At 41.0% G+C, this 23,457-nt stretch overlaps 1 protein-coding gene and 1 long non-coding RNA gene across 2 annotated transcripts in view; one reads left to right on the top strand and one right to left on the bottom strand.

Annotated features, from left to right (window-relative positions):
• Nucleotides 1-16,057, bottom strand: part of KIF24 (kinesin family member 24) — a 29,928-nt gene extending 13,871 nt beyond the window's left edge. The window contains exons 1-6 of the mRNA XM_050943540.1: nt 15,350-16,057; nt 8,526-8,715; nt 6,647-6,744; nt 4,972-5,187; nt 2,713-2,800; nt 124-245 (exon numbers count right to left, since the gene is read on the bottom strand). Coding sequence (XP_050799497.1) covers nt 124-245; nt 2,713-2,800; nt 4,972-5,187; nt 6,647-6,744; nt 8,526-8,715; nt 15,350-15,975 — 1,340 coding nt within the window. The 5' untranslated portion in view covers nt 15,976-16,057. The remainder of the gene's footprint in view (nt 1-123; nt 246-2,712; nt 2,801-4,971; nt 5,188-6,646; nt 6,745-8,525; nt 8,716-15,349) is intronic.
• Nucleotides 150-21,869, top strand: LOC127046560 (uncharacterized). The gene is made up of 3 exons (XR_007773116.1): nt 150-276; nt 1,938-2,014; nt 21,629-21,869. It is a non-coding gene; the product is annotated as an uncharacterized LOC127046560 (long non-coding RNA).
• The last annotated feature ends 1,588 nt before the right edge of the window (nt 21,870-23,457 follow it).

Here is a 23,457-nt window from a genome sequence, read left to right as displayed (position 1 = left end):
ACTACCACTCACTAACCATCTATGGCTGTTCTGCCATTGCAGATGTGCATAGTCTCATTTAAAACCAACAGGATGAAATTGAAATATCTCTATCAAATTCAATAAGTCAGCTTCTAACCTCACCTCCCAAATGTTCTGTTTGCAGAGTCTTTAATCTGAATCTGGATGATAGCATGAGAACGGGAGGAATCTGAGTTGACTCCAGTTGCCCCAGTGCTACGCTCCTTTCCACCCTTCAAAATTACCTGGAAAACAAACAAACAGGACAAAACAAAGGTAAATTGTACATACAAAACATGCACACTATTCATATCGCATATTGATTGAGAGCCCTACGTATTGGTATTCAGTGCAGCTGACAAAGGGTTTATAAAGTGAGACCATCCATAAGAATGTCAGTGTATTGAACTTCCATTCCTATTTGTTAAATTACTACAATACAAAATCACGTGGAATAAATGTCTGATGGAAGTGAAAACAAAATGAGGCTTCAGAGGTTACCGTTGAGAACTCATGAGCAGGATGATTTTTTTAAACATGCATGTTCTAATCTCATCAAAAGATTTAGTCAGCCAGAAATCTAAGAAGCATGTAATGTAGTGTGACGCCAAGAGCCAATCCACTCATCCATCTCTGTACCCAGGAGGAAATGAAACATTGCCAAAACAAGCAGCAAGGCTGACGTGATCAATTACACTCAGACTTAACTATCAAGAACAGAACAAGGCATGAGGTGGAAGATTGGGACCTTCAGGGCTACAACTCTGGTCAAGTCTCTGTCCCAAATCTCTGAAGAGTCACAAGATTGCTTGATGAAACTGGTTTTCAAAGCCTTTATGCTTCTATATGTCTGTTAGTCTATAAGGTGCCACAGGACTCTTTGCTGCTTTTAAAGATTGCTTCAGCGAGTCCACCAACCATGGGCATCACAAGGAAACAAAACAGAGTCTATTACAGTTTCTGAAACAATAAGAATACAATAAAATGTTAACCTAGCAAAATCAAGATACTCTTTAGATACAAATATACAGTATTCATGCCTTCTACTGGATGTCCACTCTTGATCAGCAATAATAACGAATAATCATGAGGCATGCATTGAAGACTCTTAATACATTTGGTAGCATGCTATTCAAGAGCATCAAATCAGTCTAAAGGATCTTCCTGTATTCAAAAGAGCCCATGAACAATATGATATGAGCTGTTTTGCCAAGATATCTATGAGAACAAAACCATGTAACGTATCAGAGGGGTAGCCGTGTTAGTCTGGATCTATAAAAAGCAACAGAGAGTCACCCACGAAAGCTTATGCTCCAATACACCTGTTAGTCTTTAAGGTGCCACAAGACACTCCGTTGCTTTTTACAAACCATGTAATAACTCTTTTGTGGGCAGGATATGATAATCTAGAGGACTGTATTAATCTACTGTATAGCAGATCTGCACTCAAATTTGCAGAAATGTCTCCAGCATATCCTGTGTTCAGAGTTAATGGAAAAACAAAACCTCAGAAGACAGTGTCCGTTGAGTGGTATATACATGAACAATATTGTCCCAAGTCTTAAAAAATAAGTCAACTACACTATCAGGTAATAGTTTAATTCCTTAAGGAGCAAAAATTAAACTACACAAAATCCAAATCTGATGGCAGTTGGACTCAGGACCAGCTTACTCAGTACAGGACACAGTAGAGAACTAGACTGTGCCCATGTCTTACTCAGCTAAGTAAGGGAGTAAGAAGACTGAAGTGCTGCTTGTGCTGAGTATCAGCTGTTTATCAAAAGAAAAAAGTTAACTTTAAAAAGCAGCTGCCAGCCAGCAGTTTGTTACTCCACGTGTTATTTCCATCATAATTCTGCCGAATCCAAAGTATTTTATAATTTCTAATTCAACTTTATTTACTTTCAAATTTACACAAAAACCATCAAACTACCCAGAAGACAGAAGGAAGAGATAAAACGAAAACTGTAGGAGCCAGAGAAGGCTCTTTGGAGAAAAACCTGGAACCATGAAGGTAAGTGAAAAATAAACTAAGCAGCCACATGATCTTATTGATGTAATCCTGTCCCTCGCTCCTCACTATTTCTGACATTTTGTTGCCTTCACTTGTTGTGCCCTGTCCAACTTAGACTGTAAACTTTTCAGATCAGCCATCCATGTCTTGACTTGTTTGTCAAATGCAGTGCATGCCCGTTTGTAAAGTTTACTTACATTTTTCTTTTGGAACTCTCTTTAGTGATGTAAAGTTACTGCAAAAATATTTCATACCTCTCTTCTGCAAATATGGACATAGCCTTTTTTTATATTCTAAGATATTTCACGGTTTGTTTTGCTGAGATATTGTCATTTCTTGGGTGGTTCATTCAACCTCTTGGCAAAGATCCCACCTAACGTGTGGCTGTAGCAGTGACAGCTTCAAGTCAGCTTTTGATGTGTGTCATCATAACTTGTCTGAGTGGCACAAGAGCTCATTCATTAAAGGCAGTTTTGAAAGTGTCCCTTCATGCTCTGCTGTGGCCACCAAGCTGTTCAAAGTTGTTCTGAGGCTCTTTTGGAGCCCCATAATGGAATTCACATGTGTACATTATACAACCTGGAGCAGGAACACCTGCGTATACCAGAAATGACATTCTCCACTCCATTGTAACCTATTTGCTGAGTTAGTGCAACAGGGGCTTTAGAAGATAAAATAAACATTGACAATCAAATTACCTCTAACAGTAGGTCTACGGTATCCACTTGAACCTCACGCAGGCCAACTATTTGTACAACATGCTTACTATCTTCTCTTGCAAAAAGTCTGCAGAGGAAACAACAGGGCTTAGTAGAAAAGGGTCATTCTGAAGGAAGTCTTATATAGTAGTAATGATTCTGTCTACATCTCAGTGCTATAGAGTAGTGGTGCTCAAACTTTTTCAGTCATGCCCCCACCTTACTAGTAATAGAATCTGTCCGTGCTGGCCCCCCGCCCCCCCGCCCATGACTACATAGCCAAGGCTTTCTCAGCAGTGAAGCTTGGGCTGAAGGTGGAGGTGGGACACAGAAGTGGGAATGGGAGAGGTGCTGCGGCTGGTGTCAGACCTGGTCTGGGGGCAGAGAGGAAATGGGGGCAGAGCTGGGCTGGGGCCAGAGCAGGGGGTGGAATGGACTTGTGGCTGGAGCTGGGAGCAGACAGGAAGTGAGGGCAGAGCTGGGTCTGGAGGCAGAGAAGGACTGGGGGCTGAACAGGATTGGGGTCAGTGCTGGACTGGGGGCGCAGCAGCTCTGAAAGTGTGGCACTCCCTCTCTGCCCGCCATGGGGGCTGGTCCCGGCCCTGATGCGTGCCTCCCTGAAAGTTACTCCGGGAGGCGCGCCCCACAGTTTGAAAACCACTGCTATAGAGAAGTACTGCAAGGAGTGAGTAACAAGGCTACAAATCAGGTTGTCATTAATATATCACTTGTCATGTATAATATGTACTTTTCAAATTTCACTGTTAAAGGGACACTGGAAGTATTTATTAGCTGGATGTTCCTGCTGAGATGATCAGCACTCAAATAGTTAATAATGGCACTTAAATTGTCATCTTTAGATTTCAGAGTTCACACCTCTGACAGCTTTTGTTTCAGGCTGTCTCCAGGCTCACATTGCATCACTTATACTCAATTCATGTTTTCAAGGTTATCTTCACAACCACAAAGGCTCAAAAATCCGTTTAATGACAGCTTAGGCTCTGGAACATAGTTCTGAGGCAACAGGTGGATTCTGCAGCAGATCTGACGTGCAGAATCAGAGTACACGAGTGACTCTCTGCTACAAATTACAGAGAAGCGAATGTTACAGTATAGTTGGTAATACTAACTGATTGGCTTATGTCCAAGGAAAAGGAACTTCCACAGCCCTATGGACTATAGCTCAACATCAAGAAGGCCTTTAAAAAGGGCTGCAGGAGAGACAACACAGAGAAACATGCTTGCCTCATGATAAGGCATGGACTCTCCTAAGCACAAGAAAGCCTCTTTGCTAAGCATTGCAACATGCTCTCAAAGTGCGCTCCCCTCAAGAGCCCCACTGGTTCCAGAGGAAAGTAAAAAGCCTGGCAGGATGGTTTTATTGATCAGCAGGATTTAGACTGAATGTTATCTTGCTTTGTTGTGTTTAGATATTTTCGGTCAGGTAAGTTTTTTAATCTGAGGAACATCTTGAGTTCTTTGGTTTTCCTTGGGTTTAGTGCCACTGTACTGACCTAGATACTTTTGCTACAGAGTTATTAATGTCCGCACTCCAAGTCACACCCTCTTCAGAAAAGTGATTAGTAAACTGCCATCTTAGGGGAGTCAGGGGCCCCACTGCACTGCCAGGGTTGAGAGAGGATTGAGGAGCAGGTTGCATTTTTTCCTTATAATAATAATAATAATAATTAATAAGAGATATAGTTATCTCCTAGAACTGGAAGGGACCTTGAAAGGTCATTGAGTCCAGCCCCCTGCCTTCACTAGCAGGACCAAGTGCTGATTTTGCCCCAGATCCCTCTAAGTGGCCCCCTCAAGGATTGAACTCACAACCCTGCGTTTAGCAGGCCAATGCTCAAACCACTGAGCTATCCCTACTCAACTGTTCCTAGAGCATGTAAAATTCCAGTTCAATCTCAGGTTACCTTGCTAAAGAAAGGTAAAAAGCTAATGTGACTGTGCCATATGATCCTGTCTTTTCGCTATTCATCACAAGGGGTGAAGCCTGGCAGAGCGTATCTAATACAGAGCTCAAATCTCAGACTTTAGTCTTTGCTTTATTTTATTCCTGGAGAAATAACACAAAGGGGGAGTGTCTATAGATGATACAAAATTTAGGGCCAGATTCTACTATGTTTACTCACATTGAGCAATACCTTACTCCATAAATAGCTCCATTTAAATCAGTTTCACTTATTAGAAACTAATAAACTAATGTATCATCCTTTTTTCACAGCAACACATCTCTTATTTAAATACCTTCTCCTTCCATTTAGCAGGTCATAAAGCTGTCCACAGTAGATCTCATAAAAACTGATCCATACACAGAGCTCTCTCCTTGACTGGGATGACTCTAGTTGTCTAAAGATGTCTTTAGCAGCCAGTGCATAGAGTCCTGGGTTCTGGTGACTCCCTATCATAGTGTAAGTCTTGCCAGCACCAGTCTGTCCATATGCAAAGCAAGTGGCGTTGCCGCTGTAAAGATAATTTTTATTTTTAGTACTACATCTGATCCATTGAGGTCTATTAAAAGAGATTCTGCAATATTAATATCTACACACACTGCTGACCCTCAGCGATGGGGTTTTATCCTACATAGCCATTCATAGCCATCTGAGATCCTGAAAAATACAATCTGTTATATTAGAGATTCTCAAACTGTGTTCTGTGGATGGCGGGGTAGAGGCACAGTGCATTAAAAGAAGCTAAAAATGCATTAACTACTTTTGCGGTATTACTTTTCTACATAAAAAACTGTAGCTACCACAGGGATGTTATGTGCTCATGAGTGAGGGAAAGGACTGATTGTGAATTGAAGGAGAGCAAGTCTGCATGATTATGAAAGCAAGGAGTAGAGTGTCCATGAAGCCACTTCCATATTAACAAATGGTCCATTCAGTGAAAAAAGTGTAACAACCCCAGCACTACACTTTGCACGTTGAAGTTCGCTTACCTCAGTTTACTCTCAGTTGCTGTATTTTTGTCTGTGGGTGTCACTTTAACCTTACATGAACAAAGTCCATAAAATGCAAACTAATTCTCAGTGACTACACAGCAAGTTATCCTGCCCTCTTAGATTTCCCTTCCCTTTCCCCAAGGGCCTGATTCCTGTAAACCCAACAATGAACACTGGTGATAAAATTTCTGGCCCAGCTGATGACACTTGGAGCTTCTTGATAACAGAAAGCTTCATCTTGTTCATTCTCCAGTATAGACATGTAATTCCTTTCCATCAAGAGGTCAAAATGAAATTATGACCTATTCAAGATTGCTGTTCTCTGTACTCAAATACAATTATACATGTAAAATCACGCTGATTTTTCCATTAACCAAAAGATATTATAATTCTCTCTAAACAGAAATAAGTAAATAAAATAAAGATTAACCACAGTTTTATTGATAAAGTGTATAATTCCTTTATACTACTGTGAACTATATACATATCTCAAAGTGCTTTACAAACATTCTCACAACAGTCCCATGAAGGTGTTTTATTTCTCTTTTACAGATGGGTAAACTGAGCAACTGAGCTCTAAATCACAAGAAAATCTGTTAGAGCAGAGAATTAGGATCCTGGAATCCTGACACCGAATCTCTTGTTCTAGCTAGACCAAACTGCCTCCCCAGTAATCCTTGGTGTCTGATTGTGCATTCCTTCTGCAGACAAATTTTCCACTGACTACAAGGGGAGTTTTGCCTGGATATGGATTGCAGGGTCAGGCCTTTAGTTTGTCAAAATTGTATACACAGACATTTTTCTATATTTTGTGTACACACACACACACACACACACACACACACACCCTCCCTTAAAAAAACAGGGTAAGCTAAAAAGGTGAAATTAATGTTTTTTAGAGAAAACTTAAAAGTTACACCAAAGTCGTACATGAAAAATGAAAACTAAAAGGAATAAATGCAAGCAATGGCTCCCTACCCGTTAAAAATGTGCTGAATGAGGGGGTGCGCAGTCTTCATATACACATCCTGATTGGTACATGCCTCCCCAAAGACTTCATCAAAATAAAAAACATGCTGAAAAATAAATGTGATTTTTTTTACACGAAAATAAATTTCTCTCAGTTCTCCTTTACCCCATAATGTGTAGCACATGCTATGGGCCTGATCCAAAGCTAACTAAAGACAACCGAAGTCTTTCCATTGACTTCAGGAGGCTTTGGAACTGGTCCTAAGGGACCAAGTAAAACTCACTTTTCAGCAGCATGCAGCCACGACCCAATAAGAAATAGAATACGTGAGTAGAAAATTAAGATTCTGTGTCAGTCTGCCCCATCATCTTCAAGCAGAATGTACAGCAGCCAAGAAACAAAAGCACGAGAGTAACTTAAAAAGAAAATTAATCTATTCCTGAAATGAACCAACCCACAGCAACACAATATGGTTATATAGTAGAGAGGATCAAAATCAGGTCATGAACCATTGTCATCTATTCCACACACTTAAAATGCTTTGTGCTGGAGAGGATCAAACCATTCACATGCAAAGCTCGATTTTACTAGCTGAGAAGCAGAAGAACTCCTGCATTTAGGGCCGGATCCAAAGCCCACTTAAGTCCATAAAAAGATATTTGTTGATTTAATGGACTTTGGATCAGCCCCTTACAGATTTTAAAATTTGCATATTGGGGTAGCTTTATAAGATACACATCTCACTTCAGTGAGAGCCCAGTAGGACAGCGTCTATAACATTATACTTTAGTATAGTACAAACAAAACAGCACTGGCCAATCTAGAATAGAAGAGTTGCAGAACTGATGACTACATGAATTATGCATAAATGATCCACACTAACATATATGCAAATCTAAATCAGTTTCAGTAAGGCTATGGCATATTTCTGCTTGCACTACAGTGCTTTATAGCAAGATTTGTTTTGACAGTATTGCCAGAATATAATTTAGTTGGGGAGATTTATTTCAACATTTAGATGCCAAGGTGATAGGCATTTATATAGCACCTAAGATAGCTAGCTACGTGGCGACTGAGGGACTGGAATTACAGCATGTATCGGACTGCAAAAGGTGTTATATGAACGGGTGCCTGAGAGAGTTAGCAAACTTAATTTTACTACCCTGTCCAGTTGTTGCCAGTCCTCGGATTATAAAAATAACACACACTCGGTCAGGATAGCTTACTGCTCTCTAGAAATCAGTTCTGTTCCTGGTGCTGTCAGTCAGAATGAGAATTTGAACTATGGCAGCAGAAGGTACTCAGGATTTAGAAACAAAGACCAAATGAGAACTGCGCTTTGAAAAGCATTTGACTCTGGCGTGAGGGAAAACTAGGAAAGAAGCAGAAGACGTGTGTGACTCATTACAATAGAACTACTGCACTGAAGCCCTGTGGAAAGGAGCTATAGGGAACTCAGCATGCAACTGCATTCTAACCCTGCTTTTGGCAGAGGGTCCTCTTTCTGCACCCAGGGAGCAGAAAAAGCATGTTCATTTTTTGAGGAGCAAGGCAGACAGGGAGCGAATGATAGTTTTTAGAGAAAAAAGGTGTTTATTGGAGATTACAATTCTGGGCTCACTTCTCCTCTCACACATTGGTGTAAATCAAGAGTAATTCCAATGGATTTACATGGGGTAAGTGAGAGAAGAACCCAGACTTTTGTGTTTAATATGAAAAAAAAAAAGGTCTTTTTTTATTTCCATTATTGAAATCCGAAGCCTGTTTTCATCTCTCACTTGACTGCTAATGCATTACACTGTCGCTCCACCACTCAGGCAGCTAGCACACTACTCCTATGTATTATAAATGGAAAGGGGTTTTACGAGCAAAACAAGCTCACATTACCTGCAAAATGTATTGGGTAAGATCAACTGCCTCCTTCTTCTCATGGAGAAGAAGAGTTTCTTTATCTTCCACTCTGATGATATTAACTTCCCCCCGCCGCTCCTCTCTCAGGCCCAGCGGACGTTTTCTGACACACACTCGGATTTTGTCAGTCTCTGTCCACGGCATCTCCTTCTCAGAGGTACTAGATCTAGAACACAGGATCACAAATTTGTGTTTAAAAAAGAGGATGCTAGACAATTCAAATTATCCATTGGCTTGGCCATAAACTCAACTTTTAGCGGTTACTGTTTAGTGAAGCTAGCCCTGTTCCTGTCATTTTGAAAGATATCCAAGAATTGGATATTATATATGTCCCCAACCTTTCTGTGGCCAGTAGCATGTTCATGTTTTCAGAAGAGTGTGGCGGGCACCAACAATTACTCACATACAGGGCCAGCTCTAGGCACCAGCTGAACAAGCACGTGCCTGGGGCAGCACATGCTACGGGGTGGCATTTTGTCCATTCTGCAGCGTCGGAGTGGTTTTTTTGTGTTTGTTTTTTTGGTGCCAGTTCTGGGCAGTGCGGAGAGAAGCTGGAGAGAAGCTGGGAGGACAGAGAACACTGGTGCTCGCAGCCTGCAGCCTCGGAGTAATCTGTCCCCAGCAGGCATGGGGCCCCGGCTTCTCTCCCTTGCTGGGCACTAGCTGGGCCCTGCACCTGCCGGGGACAGAGAACACCGGCACCTGCAGCCTCGGAGAAGCCGGAGAGAAGCCGCAGCCCCGCGCCTGCCAGGGACCGCGAACACCGGCGCCCGCAGCCCCGGAGTTCTCTGTCCCTGGCAGGTGCGGGGCCACGGCTTCTCTCTGGCTTAAGCTGTGGCCCCATCCCTGCCAGGGACCAAGAACACCGGTGCCCACAGCCCCGGAGTTCTCTGTCCCCAACAGGCACAGGGCTGCAGCTTCTCTCCCCTGCTGGGCACTAGGTGGGTGCACATAAATGCCCCGGCGGGGGCCCTGGCGCCTGCGGGCACCGCATTGGGGACCACTGATATATGTGAAAGCGTCTGTTGTTTCTCTTAAAAGCGGGGATGCAATTCTTGTGGGTACTTTTGTTAAAGTGACAGCACTGATTTTTTTTATATCTATTTTCCTTGTAATTCTGAGCCTATTGCTGACTCAGCATAACTTTGGGCGTCCACAAACTGATGATCCAAAATAATGCAAGATCCCATTTTCTGGAGATTGTTCTGACCAGGAAATTCTTTGGACTTTTTCATAATAAGATTGCCCTGCCCCAGGTGATGACATATTCTTTGCCTCTCATAATGGACCCAGCTCTCTTAATAGATCTCCACACAGCTTTCATGAATATCGGTCTCTCTTTGTCCTTCTTGAGTACTTTCATTAAGAAACCTGTGGCTCTTGCAGTCTCTTCTCCTGGCCTGAATCCTGTTCTTCTAATCATTCCTTTTCATTTTGGGTAGAGGCTTACACCTTCCCACTACCCCCTTCTCTGTGGAACACCACAAGCTTCTTCCTTTAGCACTCTTTCTTGTCTCACTGCCAGTTTCAGCTGTGGACACAACTTTTGTGTGGTTGGCATCCAACATTATATATCTTTCAACATACCTACTAATCCTTCTCTTTTCCATTGGCCTGCGTCTCTACTTCTTCGGCTTGTGGCTACACCATAACTTTCTATTACTCAGTGCTTCAGAGATTGAAGTCTAATTAGTTGGTAAGAAGCTCCTTCTCCCACATCTGTCTCACTCCATAATCCAGGTATAACCTAGATTTCATAGATTCTAGGACTGGAAGGGACCTCGAGAGGTCATTGAGCCCAGTCCCCTGCCCTCATGGCAGGACCAAATACTGTCTAGACCATCCCTGATAGACATTTATCTAACCTACTCTTAAATATCTCCAGAGATGGAGATTCCACAACCTCCCTAGGCAATTTATTCCAGTGTTTAACCTCCCTGACAGGAACTTTTTCCTAATGTCCAACCTAAACTTCTTGTTCTATCCTTAGAGGCTAAGATGAACAAAATTTCTCCCTCCTCCTTATGACACCCTTTTAGATACCTGAAAACTGCTATCATCTCCCCTCTCAGTCTTCTCTTTTCCAAACTAAACAAACCCAATTCTTTCAGCCTTCCTTCATAGGTCATGTTGTCTAGACCTTTAATCATTCTTGTTGCTCTTCTCCGGACCCTCTCCAATTTCTCCATCATGGCTTTCCTGGTACCAAAAATCAGTGAACCCTGTGACCAGCCGAGCAACTTGTTAAATGGCGCATTGCCAAGCTTAAGCATGGCTAAAGCGTACATTTCACTTCTACCACCTTAGTGACCCCAAAGGTGGGTGACACTGGCAAAGCCATGGTGGAGCAGAGGTTCAAAATAGGTCTCTGCTGCTCTTCTGGAAACTAACTTTTCAATGGCGAAAGCTTTCGCTTCAAGAGACAAAGATGGTCTTTTAAAATTGGGGGGGAGGAGGAGGGGGGAAGGGAAGAAACACCAAGAGTTGCTCAAATTCTAAACTTAAAAAAAAAAATGATTCTGATGGATAATGTTTGTAGGCATCACATCTAACTTAAATCATTCCCCTCCCTTTAATCCAGTTCATCAAAACCTCCAAATCCATGATGAGGCTTTGTTCACATGAGCTGAGCCACCGCCACATTCAGACAGTTTGTTCTAGCACAAACTGTCTGAATGTGGTGGTGACTCAGCTCTGTTCCAAGGCCATAAATCTCAGTCAAACTTGATTCTGAATGATCTTTTCCTCCCACATTTCCCTTGGCTGTAAATCTGCCCATTACCATACCTATGTTGTTGCTAGAATTCATATCTCTTTGATCCGTACATTCTTATCACATAATAATTAATTGTAGTAGGACAGTAGCACCCACAAAGTGCAAGGTGCTGTATAACCTGATCATGAGATATTGTCTGTAACCTGAAACGCTCAGTCTAAGAAGAGCTAAGACGGAGAGGGGTATGATCTATAATCAGAACAGCTGTGTTGCCTGCCAAGTCTACTTCAACTCTCTTCCCGCCACCCTAAGAGACATTAAGGGTATGGCTACACTACCCACCAGATTGGTGGGCAGCGATCGATCCAGCTAGGGTCAACCTCCGAGTGCTCTCCCCTTGACTCCTGTACTCCAGCTCGGCAAGAGGCGCAGGCAGAGTCGAAGGGTGAGCAACAGCAGTCAACTCACCGCGGTGAAGACACCACGGTAAGTTGATCTAAGTACGTCGACTTCAGCTACATTATTCACGTAGCTGAAGTTGCATAACTTAGATCGATCCCCCCCAGTGTAGATCAGCCCTAAGTAATTTCTTCTCTAGCTGATTAACCCACTATGTAAAGTACCTTGATCATATGATGTATGGAAGATGCTGTAATTAAAATAAAGTGTGTCATTTCCAATTTTCCATTTTTCAAGCACTCTTCAGCCAAATGAAAAATGATTTTCCACCTGGCTCTGAATGTGAATTACTGTCAGTAATTATCATTTTAATCGAACCCTTGCCTTACCCAAAAGTAAAATTTCTGTCTTGATGTCTAAAGGCTCTTTCTAAATCTTTTAATGCACAACTTTAAAGCAAACATGCACTAGACTTCCATTATATTAAAAACAACAGTATAACAAGGGTATTTGTACCAGGTCTTCCACTTTTATTGGGACTATAGGCTTGTGATTTCAATGCTATTGTATTGCCAGTTTTGATTAATCTGAAAGTACACTGCTCAGAAATAAATGTTAAGAGCTGTTCTCTTAAGGGGAAAAGAGGTTTCTGTTCAAATACAGGGCTTGATCCTATAGCTCTTAGTCAAACGTGTATTCCCATCAATTTTCCTCAGTAGAACTTCACATGAAGAAGGATTACAGTCTCTATATTTGAATGGAAACCTCTTCACCCTTGAGAGAACATTACAGTTGAGATCATCTGACATGCTTGAGATAAAAGTCCGTTCCTGATACAGGGGGTCCCTGGTATATGTTTGGGTTGCAATTCTGAAAAAGGTGATGGATACTGAAACAATGGATACCGGGGAATTTTTCTCCATAAGAAACAATGGTCTGCCCCGCTTCTTCCCACGGAGTTCTGCCCCCTTCTTTGAGCGCACCCTGTCCCCGCTCCTCCCCGTCCCTCCCAGCCTCTCCTGAGCGCCAGGGGAAACACCAAAAGAAAAGCCACGCAAAAGGTGAAGCGACGGATATGCAGATCGGAACTGATGTGGGATCGGAACATGTTCCCCTATTGATGAGCAACAGATATGTGAAAGGACGGATAAGGAGGAGACATATACCGGGAACCCCCTGTATAACCAGGATGATGCCAGGGGCCAGATGTTCTCAGTGAAGGATCACTGGTTTTGGAACTTACTTCCCAGCTCAGTTCACCAGAGCCTGGATTTGGTTACTTTCAGGACACAATGAATGAGTCACCTCTTCTCCCAGGCTTTTTCTGGATGTTGAGGAAGCAGGGAAAATTAGTGAGGGATTGATGAAAAGGAATGCTCAAAGCCTTAATGGAGGCCTTATTGATGTTAGAGATGGGATTTTTAGAAGTTCTGTCTTGTTGAGAGAGACGTTTTATTACATATACTTTGTACTGGATGAAAGTATCTGTTTTAATTCCATGTACTGCACTTGGCATTTAAGACAGATTTATAGGAAATCTAAACAATAATGATTCTGTTCTCAGGTGGCATTGAGATGTATTTTATATTATTTTCAAAAGAAGAAAGGCAATTGGGAGCCTGGCAGAGGCAATAAGGGAAGAAGAAACTTACAAGTGACCGTCTGCTAACATTAACATTAAATCATTTGCTATGAGCAAGAGAAAAACATTGAAAAACATTAACAAGAGCTATTTATGTATGCTTAGTTTTATGACATCATTCTACAGTGTTCCTGATAGTTGAGAATGTAGTAATATTTGCCTTTTAGTACCTAGCCCCATTCAACCTATTCTCTCTCATTTGCTACTGAAATGTAAACTCCCACTTCTGATTGGCCCAAGATGCCAGCCTCCATTACCCATTATTAGATTTTCAAACAAGTACCTTTATGTTTTCTCCAGTGATGCCCCTCACCTTTTGGAGGAACTCCTCATAAATATTCACAAAGCCACCTCATTATCTACCTTCATTCCCTCCTTAAAACTCTCCAACAATTTAAGCTGCTGGTGTGCCCACCATGCTGGCCTAGACTGTCTCATTGTTTCCTTGGACTCCTCTATCTATAGCCATCTGTTGTCTCTTGTCTTAGACTATAAACTCTTTGAGGCAGGGACTGTCTTTTTGTTCTGTGTTTGTATAACACCTAGTACAATGTGGTCCTGATCCTTGACTAGGGCTTCTAAATATTACAGTAATACAAATGGCAATAATAATAAATATTACTTAATTTTATCATAAATCCATTTATAAGTAGGAAAAAATAGATTTAAATATGATGTGGATTAAAAATTCTCCATGCCAAAGTATGTTTCACATCATTTTCCAGCAGTACAGCTGTAAAACTAGCTTTTGACAAGTATCAGAGGGTAGCCGTGTTAGTCTGGATCTGTAAAAGCAGCAAAGAATCCTGTGGCACCTTATAGACTAACAGACATTTTGGAGCATGAGCTTTCATGGGTGAATACCCACTTCCTCAGATGCATCTGAGGAAGTGGGTATTCACCCACGAAAGCTCATGCTCCAAAACGTCTGTTAGTCTATAAAGTGCCACAGGATTCTTTACTGCTTTAGCTTTTGACAGCGACTCAGTCTTGGGCAGTTTATACACATCATGTCGTTGTAGACTCTGCCAAGCCCATAAAGGTATTTTCAGAAACATTCTGTATAATGTAGTGCTTTTGGTTTTGATTTGGATGTGTGTGCATGGAAATATTACAAGCAAATTAAGAGAAAATGCTAACAGATTTTCAAATGTATTTCCAGTAAAGTGTAATGCTCTTTGAGAAACACAGGGGCATTATACACACTAAATTTTTACCTCTAGAGACTCTGGTTCAAATTCTGATTTAGTTCACAAATGAAAATGACTTTGTTGGTTTCCTCTAGTCTCATCTATGCACATCATAAAATACCCAAGACTTAAGAAATGCTCTATATTGGAACAGCATGGAGGTAGTCAGTAACTCTGTACGGAGGTGTACTGGCAGAGCAGCATGGGCGTTCCATGACTGGATTAACCTGGGAGTGCTGCAGCTCAGCAAGGAAGTTCATCAGCTGGTCTCCATGCGGGTGATGTTTATACAGTACTTGCCTGCACCCTGCCCAGTCTAAGCCAATACTCTTAGTTCTTAATTTTCATAAACATTAAATTTATCCAGATTCTATTTTAAAGTGATACCTTGGGAGTTCCCTTAAAAAACTATATCCACTGTAATGTGTATCACTTTTACTGGGAAAAACTTGTGACAGTTTGCGTTCAGCTTGGAGTGCAGTGTTTTCTGAAAACAGTTTTAATTATGCAAGATGGCTATACTGAAAAATGAGAGAAACTGACCAGAACAAAGGCAAAATGAAAGCATAAGCACTGCAAGATCCTAAAGCTTATTCTTAGTCAATTCTGGTAAATAGCAGTTGGTGAATTCAACTGAATCTGTTTTATCAGTGTTGGAAAGTCCCAAGTGCTAATTAATGTTTCCCTCCCCACAGGATTTTCCATCACCCTTCTAGACGTTATGCATTGTTTGATTCTAGTTACACATAATGTTAATTTAGAGTCTATGAAGAAAGATCTTCCTTTTTAAGCTCCTAAAGAAGTGATTAACTGTGCCAGTTAACTCCAAACATAGTGAAATAAAAGTTATTACCTGATACAAGAATGAGGTAGTCCATAATTATACCCAGAAATATGAGTCACTCTCTGTATGATGGGAGCTTCAGAATCCCCCAACAGATGGGCAATATTATTTGATGAATATATTGTAGGACAGTCCAGTTCATTTTGCGTGCATGTTCCAGGAACATTCAGGATGTCTCTTCTGGTTATTTTATTGTCCTCTGAGTCCCCTGGTAGAACATGTCCTAACATTTCCACCAAACTTTCCTTCTCTTTGTTAGTACAGAAATCAGAGAAACTCTGCAATTCAAGTTCACAGTCTTTAACTGTTCCATCCTTTTTCTCAAAGAGGGACTCAAAATGTAGTTGTCTACGAGGACCTGACCTGGTCACCTGAGGTTGGATGTAGAGGTCACATGGTTGAAAATCTTGCTTGGTTGTGCCTGCTCCTTCTTCTTCTTCCTGCATAATTTTGATGATTCTAATGAGTTGAAAGAGGCGCTTGCGATCATTCATGTTATGGACCCCTAGTTTGGCATAATCTTTCATGGCAATCTTGGCTAGTTCATCTATCTTTTGAAGGCCAAGGGCAACAAACTGAGGATAATATTTTTCAAGTTCTGCCTCACAAAGGCATTCGTACAGACACGATGCCATCTTCAATTTAAGCTCTATTAGAAATCAAACAAAAGAAACATTAGATCCATACAAAACAGTCAGTCATAGCTGACAAAGGTAACAAAGAAAAAACATAGTAACATCTATAGATAGCTGGGGAAATGCTATCTTCAACTAGGCTAGGCACAAGTTAAAATCCAGGCTGCCATAGATTGAACTGTCTAACATTATGCAATGTAGTAACTGGAAAAAAATATACCAAATAAAGGGAAAGCAAATTATTTCTATGCATACAAAAATGTACACTAAAACATACACAGATATACACATATCTACAGTCACTTACTGCTGCAGACTCCCTGCACTTGAGATGTCTATTCAATGAATGCCACAGGCTACTGAAACCTAGTCCACCAGCTACAGAATGTAACATGCCTAATTTTAGATGCTCAACTTAATGTCCAGGCATGTGGTCCTACTGATATTTTTGTTAATTAATCATGGGTATAAGAAATGGATAAGAACAGATTCAAAGATCAAGCCTAAAAGACAAAGGATTATTATATGTATTATATCTAGAATACACACACTGCAGCATAGGCATAGTTACGTTTTCTTTTTTAAGTTAAGATTTCCTGTGTATACTGGGGACCAAGTGAATTTTCTCAGCCGTATCTGACAGAAACATATTATCCATAAACTGAAATGTATTGTAGCCTCTCCAAATCTGTATAAAGTTATTGGAACTCCATACTCAGGTTTTCTGGAAATATTTGAAAAATATCCAGCATTGTAATTAAATGTGAAAATTACTTTCAATTCTCAAACCTTTGTCTTCTTACCATGATGTATTTTGCAAATGTTTAAGAATTTTGGCAGATGTTAATCATGCTGGAAATACTTACTGTACAAGACAAACACATCCTAACACTACCTATATCCTTTGGCTACCGAATATATGAAAATATCTTTCTAGATGTTTGTACAGAACCTAAAACCAATGGGGCTTCACTCCTGACTGGAGACTTCTGACTGTTAACAAATAAGAAATTGTGTGTTACTAAAAGCTGTCCCCCCCAGTAATGCTGGTTACATTCATTTCCACAGCAATGTATTGTTTAAGAAAATAAACTTGCTGGAAAAAAAACCCAAATCTTCACCTGCTATCATTAAAATCTATGGCAAACTAAGTCTGTCTAGTGAAAATATACCTTCTGTCTAATAATATGCTGACTGAATAGGATATTACAGAAATTTAAAAGCTGCATTAGACTTAGGAGCAGGGGTCTGATTTATAAAGAAGGATAAACCAGAATAAAATTACCAGTGGTTGAACAATAAAACTTAACAAGTTTGAAGGCAAAACCACTGTTAAATAGGGAGTACTAATCAATGTTTCGGTGGGAAATTCCAAGTAAAGATAGAGCTGTGGCTGAGATTATTAATTCCTCAGGAAAAAAAGAACAGAGAATTAAAAGAGAAAGGTGTGAGAAATCCAATAGCTCCAGTAGTCTAGACACCACATACAGTATGGGTGAAATGTTTAAAAGCACTCAGCATTCTGCTAACTCTACTATTTTGGAAGTTAATGGGAGAAAAGTTAAGCCATCATTATCCCAGCCTATATGTTCAAACAGTAACTCTAGTTAGGATTCCACTCACTGGTACAGATGACCTTGTCTATGTGGTGGAAAGAGTAAATGGAACGCAAGGCTGACAAACTAATTTCAGATACCAAGAATCATAGATGTTCAAGATGGAAAAGATCTGTTAGATTCCATGTTGTCAATTTCTTGTTGGCTAGTGGAGGATTATGCCCTAGATTATATTTACCATGTTTATATTATATATAATATTAAACACAAACACATTAACAGCAGCACAAAAGCCAGTTACACTATTTACTCCCATATAACTGAATTGGGTTCAGCTTTGTGGAGAGTGAAAGAAGAAGGGAAAATAGGCAGACTTGCCTGGGTACAGAAATTATGAGGTTTTTTTTTAAAGTTCCAAGATTCTATAAGAAATTAAGTTTTTTATATATATTTCATGATGAAGTGTACAAAGAGTTGAATGAATTCTTTCCCCAAAAAGGATAATTTATGTAATTTTTTTAGGCATCAAGAAGAGTACAAATTTTGATTTTCAAACAAAATTCAATTCTTCAAGAAAATTGCTTTCTTGTTTCATTTCTTGAGAAAGGCTAGCCCAGTTATTTACATGTTTTCTAGAAACACATTAACTCCAGTGCCATCTGCTGGTGAAGGAGACTTCCCAGGTTCTCCTATCATTGAATAACCATCAGTCTTCTGAGTTTTCAGCAGGATGCAAGTACATTTATTTTGTACACATCAGGCAATGATATTCTCTCAAGCAAAAATCTAAAACAACATACTTCATTACAATATTTTAATATCAAAGCCTGGTCTTGCTCCCACTGAAGTCAATGGCACAACTTCCACCGGTTTCACTGGGAACAGGATTGAGTCCCAAACCTAGGATCTGTTAAAATACTTGATTATGAAATACATTTGGAAAAAGGGGAGCTGTTTCTGTGCAAGTAGAGTTTTCTATCAAAACATATTTATAAGGTCAAGCCACATCAGGTGTAGGGAGCAATTTGTCACTCAATTTGTTTTAGATTTCTGTTCTTCATAGAAACACAGGGCGCTTTGCAACTCTTTGCAATTCAGTGGCTGCCATTCACATCTTTGGATGGCACAAAGATTCAGCTTCATTTTGCAACGCTCACATTCTTCTCATGCAAAGTGACACAGTTGCTTTGACAGAAGATACTGAAGCAGGCCTGTCATATCAAAAATGAAATATATTGAGTCTGCTACCTACAGTACCCTAGTTATTAATATACATGCAACCTGACAGAGGGATAGTTATTGACTCATCTAAGTCTCAGATTTGAAACACCCAGGATCTCTGGTTTAGGGACAATTCAGCCCATTATCCTTACATGAAAGGTAAGCTGAGTTCCATACAATTTCCTTTATATATTTTGGGGTCTTTCAGACAAGATCTTAAAAAGTGAGAGCCTGTCTGCTGTGCATGGATATTAAAAATGCCATAGTATTTTGGTATAAGAGAGGCTTGCTGGAATGTCCTCAGCCAAAGTGTTATACACACACAGTGGAGTGCTGTGTGCCAAATTACCATTTGGGTCCATTTCAGTACCAATATATGTAAGTTGAAAAGCATTATGAGAATATATAACAATATCATCATAACCTATATCCAAAACTCAGAGTAAAGTGCTACATGTTTTCTTACACTATGAACTAATCTTCTGACAATCCTGTGGCTGTTATACTTGCTGGAACAGATGGCTAATATACATATAAGCAAAACAACAGAAAAATAGAGATGTAATGCAGTACTTAATTTTATATCATGGTGGCATCATAATCATAGAATCACACCATGAATGGTTTGTCATCAGAAAAGAATTCTAGTGCGTGGTATTAGATTTTTGCTTTTCTAAAAAAAGACATACAGATAGAGAAAAGCTGGGCAACAGGAGTGGATGCCAATGGAAACCTTGTTTTCAGAAGCCAGGGAATTTGTCTCTAAACAATCCTCCTCTTGCCACAAAATTGTGCTCTAGAATTAGAGCCATCGTTAAAAAATGTTTCTAAAAATAATAACCATAATCATAAATTAGCTCTTATAGACCTTCTCATCCACAGCTCTCAAAGTACTTCACAAACCAGAGTATCCTTATCCCCATTTCAGACATGGGGAAATGAAGCATAAAGTGGTGACAACCTTAAAAATGTGAACAAATGCAATGATGCCTTTCAAATCGACAGGTGTAAGGGAGGCTTGAAATGCCTGCCTTCAAGTCAGTGGGGTGTTAACTCTAAAACTAAATGTATGCAGTGTTGTTCTAGCCATGTTGGTCTCAGAATATTAGAAAGACAAGGTGGGTGAGGTAAACTTGAAAGCTTGTCTCTCTCACCAACAGCTATTGGTCAAATAAAAGATATTACATTACCCACCTTGTCTCTCTAAATCTTACTGACAGTTTAATTGTTAATGTTTTACTCATAGTGATTTTAGTTGATGTCAGACAGGTTAACTAATAGTTGGTGATCTATGTCCTTCAATGCATGAGTACCTTGTTTACCTATGTATTTGCATGGTGCCTATCACTGTAGTATCCCCGGCTTTTTAAACTACTTTTAAAAAACAAGTTAATGAAAGTGAGGAACTGGGAGACAGAATAGGCAAGTCCTATGCATGCTACCTCTCCAGCTCACAGTTCTACCAACACATCTCACTTATCATCTGCAACGGTACCACTCCAGCCCGGAACCAATCTTGAGCACAGACTGCCAAGTATGCCGAAGTGCTTGGTGGTTTTATGAAGTATATAAATCGGGGACTAGAATGAGACCAGTCTAGCCAGACAATTCTGCATTGGCCTTGGGTTCAAGGGTAGAGATAAACTACATGACCTCATGGAGTGAGATCTATCTCCACCTTCTTTGAATTCCAAACTGATTTTCAGCTGTAGCCCAAGGCTGAATCTGAACTCAGGACTCTAGAGGTGAAAGGCTAGTGCAGTGGTCCCCAAACTGTGGGGTTTGCCTAGGGGGGCACAAAGGAATGTTGAAGAGGGCATACGGCAGTGCCTGGCCCAGCCCCCACAAAGGTGAGGAGTGAGCACCATGCTTCCAGCCTCACTCTGCCACCAGACCATCTCCACTCCTGCCCTGTTCAGCCCCCAGTCCTGCTCTACTTCCAGGCCCAGCTCCGCCTTCACCCCAGACACGTCCCCAGTAATGGAGAGGAGGGTCAGGCGTGCAGAGATTCCATTAATGGTAAGGGGGAGCGTGACTGGAAAAGTTTGCGCACTTCTGGACAAGTGCACTATCCCATTACACTCTTCAAGGTATTTTACACTTCTCTGATCATTTGTAGCTCCCTATCATTTTATCAATTATTATGATCTGCATTACATCAGTGGCTAGAGGTGCCAGCCACAGCAAGGCTCCATTGTGCTAAGCACTGTACAAGACGTATAGTAAAGGACAGTCCCTCCAACAAAGAGCTCACAATTGTAGTGAACACAAAATGCAACAGTGGGGGTGGGAACCAAACAGGTGCAGAAGTGTGAGAAGGAATGGGGTAACAGTAATGTGAGCAAATTTTGCATAAATTAATTACGTGATTTGTGGATATAAAATATTATCAGAGCAGAGGGCACATTTATAAGGCCACAATATTATACCATGCTACTCACTATGTACTTATGCACATTGATATTCTATACTTCTGTCTGTTGCTGGAGCAAGAATTAGACAAGCCCATTTTGAAGAAATGGGGAAGAAAGCTGAACACTGGAAAAGGACAACTGTTTACAGATTCTAGTATGAGAAAAGCATTTGGAAGAGGAGCATATATCTTCCATGTTATTAAAATAAACATTTTGCATCTGGACAATGAAAAACTATTTCTATCCTCCCCATACACCAAGTTTCCTAATTCCTATGTTACTGACACATTAATGATCATGCCCCAATCTGGTAATCAGACTTGCACTAAATTTAAGTGTGATCTGAAACTGATTAAAAAGCCACAACCAAACACTAATTTTGTTCTTTTGAAATAAATTAGGGGTTTTTTAATTTACAAAAGCCTGCTAATTATTATAATCATTCTCTCTTATTAATTATAGGCTGATGACCTCAGCAGAAGAGACTCCATTCCACAGCTGATACTTGACAACTGCTTAAAACAACAGCTGAATGGAGATGGGAAATGTCTAATATTCAACCACATGCTAATGAAAAATCAGTGGGTTATATTAGGATGCTGATTATTTGAAAATTGTGCCTAGGCTCCTCCTGTGGGCAATGCTTCCAAATGGTTTAGAATGTTTGTTTCATTTTGTAACTACATAAAGGCAAGTTGCTGTATGTTTGTAGTTATCCTTTCACTCTGTGTATGTGTTTACTGAATCAGTTTCATAGCAACCAACTTCCTCTGTATTTATAGTTTCCCCAATTCAAAAGCCCCCACATTTCACCAATTGCTTAGATTTTCCAGTTCAGTGGAGAAGAAAAAATCAAAATCAATTTAGGGTCTGTCATGGAGACACTCTCAGTTGGACAGTTATGAGCAGTTCATCTCATTGCACAGTGCTCTTAAAGAGTGAATGGGTAAGAGGGCATATGGTTTTCAGAGAGGTACATGAATGTGATCCGGTCACTATAGCTAGTGCACACAAAGAGAAAATGCCAGGCACTCAGATGTGGGGGGCGGGGGAGTGGCATAAAAGTAGATACATTGGGTATGTCAGTGAACTCCTTCAGAGTACGTGAGAAGAAGCATAATTGTTATAAATATGCTGTCTAACTGAACAGCATCTATTTCAAACATCTATTAGGCTGTTCCCCTCAGCAGGCTGCATTTCAGTGATTCCTGGGTGTGTATCAGCATATCCATGTGCTGGATGCTTTGAGAGAAAAAGACTTAGCTCTACTATTATTCTTAATGATTTATATTATTGTGGCTCCTCACAGCCTGTCATGGCCCAGAACTCCATTGTGCCAGGCACTGTATAAACAGAAGGAAGAGAAAGAGACAGTCCCTACCCCAAATTGCTTACAATCTAAATAAACATACTGTCATAATCAGCTGAATATAAATCTGAGCAGGCAAATGACCAAGCAAGGAAGGAAGGAATCCATGGGCCTGACCTCATTTGCATAAAGTAGAGAAAATTGCAGCTAATCTGGTTTTCTTAATAGATATGGGGAGGTGGCAGCCCACAGGAGATTGCAGGAGCCACAATACAATGTCAGGGTAACCAAGAGGATCAAGGCAGAGCATTCCAAGCTGGGTCCAGTAGTCACATCCTTCGTGACACTCAAACTGAATCAGACAATGGGGAGCATCCACTAGGACTTATCACCTCCCTGGCAAAGCTCAGACTGAGATGGGGCAGTGCCCACTGGTACCCACCATCTCTGTGGTGAGGCTCAGATCCTGTCTCCACAAGGCAATATCCACAGTGAAATAAGGCACCAATGTTCACATGAGAATGAGGCAACGCGTGATGGGACTCGTCACCTTTTTGGCAGTGCTCAGATCAGTGCTAACTGATCATACGTTGGGAGGCAATTTTCCTCCAGGTCTGACTGGCAGTGACCTGGGGTTCCCCCCACCCCCCCACAAATCTTCCTCTGCAGCATGTAGGTGCAGGCACTTGCCGGGAGTATCTGAGCGTATCTCACTTCATCATGTCCCTGCTATTGTGCCTCAGTCCCTCCTCTACTCTGGTTTTCTGTATGCTATAATCCTTCGAGTGCCGGGAGCTGGGTGGCCTGTGCTAAGCAGGGGTCAGACAGGCTGATCTGGTGGTTGCTGCTGCTGCTGGCCTTGGACTCTGTGTCTCTCTGAGATGGGGCAGCACCTCCTGGTCTCCACGGCATCATCCGTTCTGGGCGAGGGCAGGGGCAGATCTGGGCCGCCTGGTCTCTGGGGCAGAGTGGGACCCGCTGG

The sequence above is a fragment of the Gopherus flavomarginatus genome, chromosome 3 (assembly GCF_025201925.1).
Source record: "Gopherus flavomarginatus isolate rGopFla2 chromosome 3, rGopFla2.mat.asm, whole genome shotgun sequence".
Classification (NCBI taxonomy): Eukaryota; Metazoa; Chordata; order Testudines; family Testudinidae; genus Gopherus; species Gopherus flavomarginatus.
The sequence above is the reverse complement of the archived record's forward strand: the minus strand, read 5'-3'. Positions and strand labels throughout refer to the sequence as shown.